The sequence below is a fragment of the Lipotes vexillifer genome, unplaced genomic scaffold (assembly GCF_000442215.2).
Source record: "Lipotes vexillifer unplaced genomic scaffold, Lipotes_vexillifer_v1.1 scaffold2036, whole genome shotgun sequence".
In the NCBI taxonomy this organism is placed as follows: domain Eukaryota; kingdom Metazoa; phylum Chordata; class Mammalia; order Artiodactyla; family Lipotidae; genus Lipotes; species Lipotes vexillifer.
The window spans coordinates 337,291-338,730 of record NW_006787290.1 but is presented as its reverse complement, the minus strand read 5'-3'; the positions used below and the strand labels follow the sequence as shown (position 1 = coordinate 338,730).

At 54.2% G+C, this 1,440-nt stretch overlaps 1 protein-coding gene across 4 annotated transcripts in view; it reads left to right on the top strand.

Annotated features, from left to right (window-relative positions):
* LOC103074894 (sodium/potassium-transporting ATPase subunit alpha-2) overlaps positions 1-1,427 on the top strand; it is a 30,771-nt gene extending 29,344 nt beyond the window's left edge. For 3 of the 4 annotated variants that reach the window (XM_007459938.1, XM_007459939.1, XM_007459940.1), the window contains 3 exons: positions 92-193; positions 291-382; positions 1,357-1,385. In XM_007459938.1, the coding sequence (XP_007460000.1) occupies positions 92-193; positions 291-382; positions 1,357-1,385 (223 nt within the window). Of the gene's footprint in view, positions 1-91; positions 194-290; positions 383-1,356 lie in introns of all 4 variants that reach the window. The other variant, XM_007459937.1, reaches the window with a different exon arrangement.
* Positions 1,428-1,440: the final 13 nt, after the last annotated feature.

Below are 1,440 nucleotides of genomic sequence, written 5' to 3'. Positions count from 1 at the left end.
TTCCCTTCCACCACCAGGGGTCACCCTGGATCTCTGCCCCTCCTTGCCCTCCCCTCCAACGCTACCTACTCTCTTTTCCTTGCCTTTCCAGGAACAAGATTCTGATTTTTGGGCTCCTGGAGGAGACAGCACTGGCGGCCTTTCTGTCCTACTGCCCGGGCATGGGTGTGGCCCTGCGCATGTACCCGCTCAAGTGAGTGTCTCTTTAGACGGGGCCCCTGCTAGAATTCAAGTTCTGGTCCCTTTGAAGCAACCTCTGATGCTCTTGACACTCTCCTCTGTTTCCTCAGGGTCACCTGGTGGTTCTGCGCCTTCCCCTACAGTCTCCTCATCTTCATCTACGATGAGGTCCGAAAGCTGATCCTGCGGCGATATCCAGGTGGTAAGCACCTCGGCGCTGCGCCCCGACCCCAGCAAAGTGCAACTCCCCACTGTGGCTACCTACCCCTGCAGGGCTCCAAACCCGAACTCCATTCCTACTACGGATCCTTGCTCCTTTTCCTCAGTGCCCTCGGATCCTCGGGTCCGGGGTCCTAGGAGCCCTGACTCTGCTGAAACTCTTCCTCCCAGATTCCCGTCCCACCCAACACACAACTGGTCTCTGAGGCCCTCCGCCTTCCACCTGAAATCACAGAACATCAGAACTAGAAGGGCCCTCCAAGGTCATCTAGTCCCACCTCCACATTTTACAGACAAAGAGAGGGGCAGAGGTGAATTTATTCGTTCAGGGTCATAGAGCCAGAAGCAGCAGAAGTGGCACTACAACCCAGCCCTCCTAATTCCCAGTCATCAAACATGTTTTGTTTTTTTTCCCAACAAGCATTTTTGATCACTTACTGGAGGTTGAAAATGGGTGGTCCACAAGCCAAATAGGGTCCGTGGATATTGTTTGGTTTGGCTGCCCTATCTTGCACGGGTGTTTTTTTTGTTTGTTTGTTTTTCAATTGGCCTAATATCTAAAACTTAGGGGCTTTCTCATAAAATCCAAGTTTCTGGCTTCTCCTGCAAAATCACAGGCGCTGTCAATCCCAGGGCCCAATTTCTGGGCAGCAACAATGGACGGCTGCCCTTTAGAACCTCACTTGTTACCTGAACAGCCCCTGTTGCCATTTGTGTTTTCACCCCCAACCAAACCACCCCCGGCCCACCGTCCCCTGTACTAAATGCAAGTCTCTCCTTTCCCCTAATCCATGGCCTCATGGAGTCCCCTCCCCCACTCCCCTTCCACAGCTGCTTTCCTCAGCCCCTTCCCCAGGCTTCTGTTCCGCCTGGCCTCGACCATCAAGCCCCTAGGGCATTTATCTCCTGTCTCCTCCAAGCTCACCCTGCAACGCCCCTGCCTAATCTCTCTAACAGGCTGGGTGGAGAAGGAGACGTACTACTGAACCCGTTGGAAAGAAGAGCCAAGCATGGGAAAGACAGGGGAGACGGGGGGGGGGG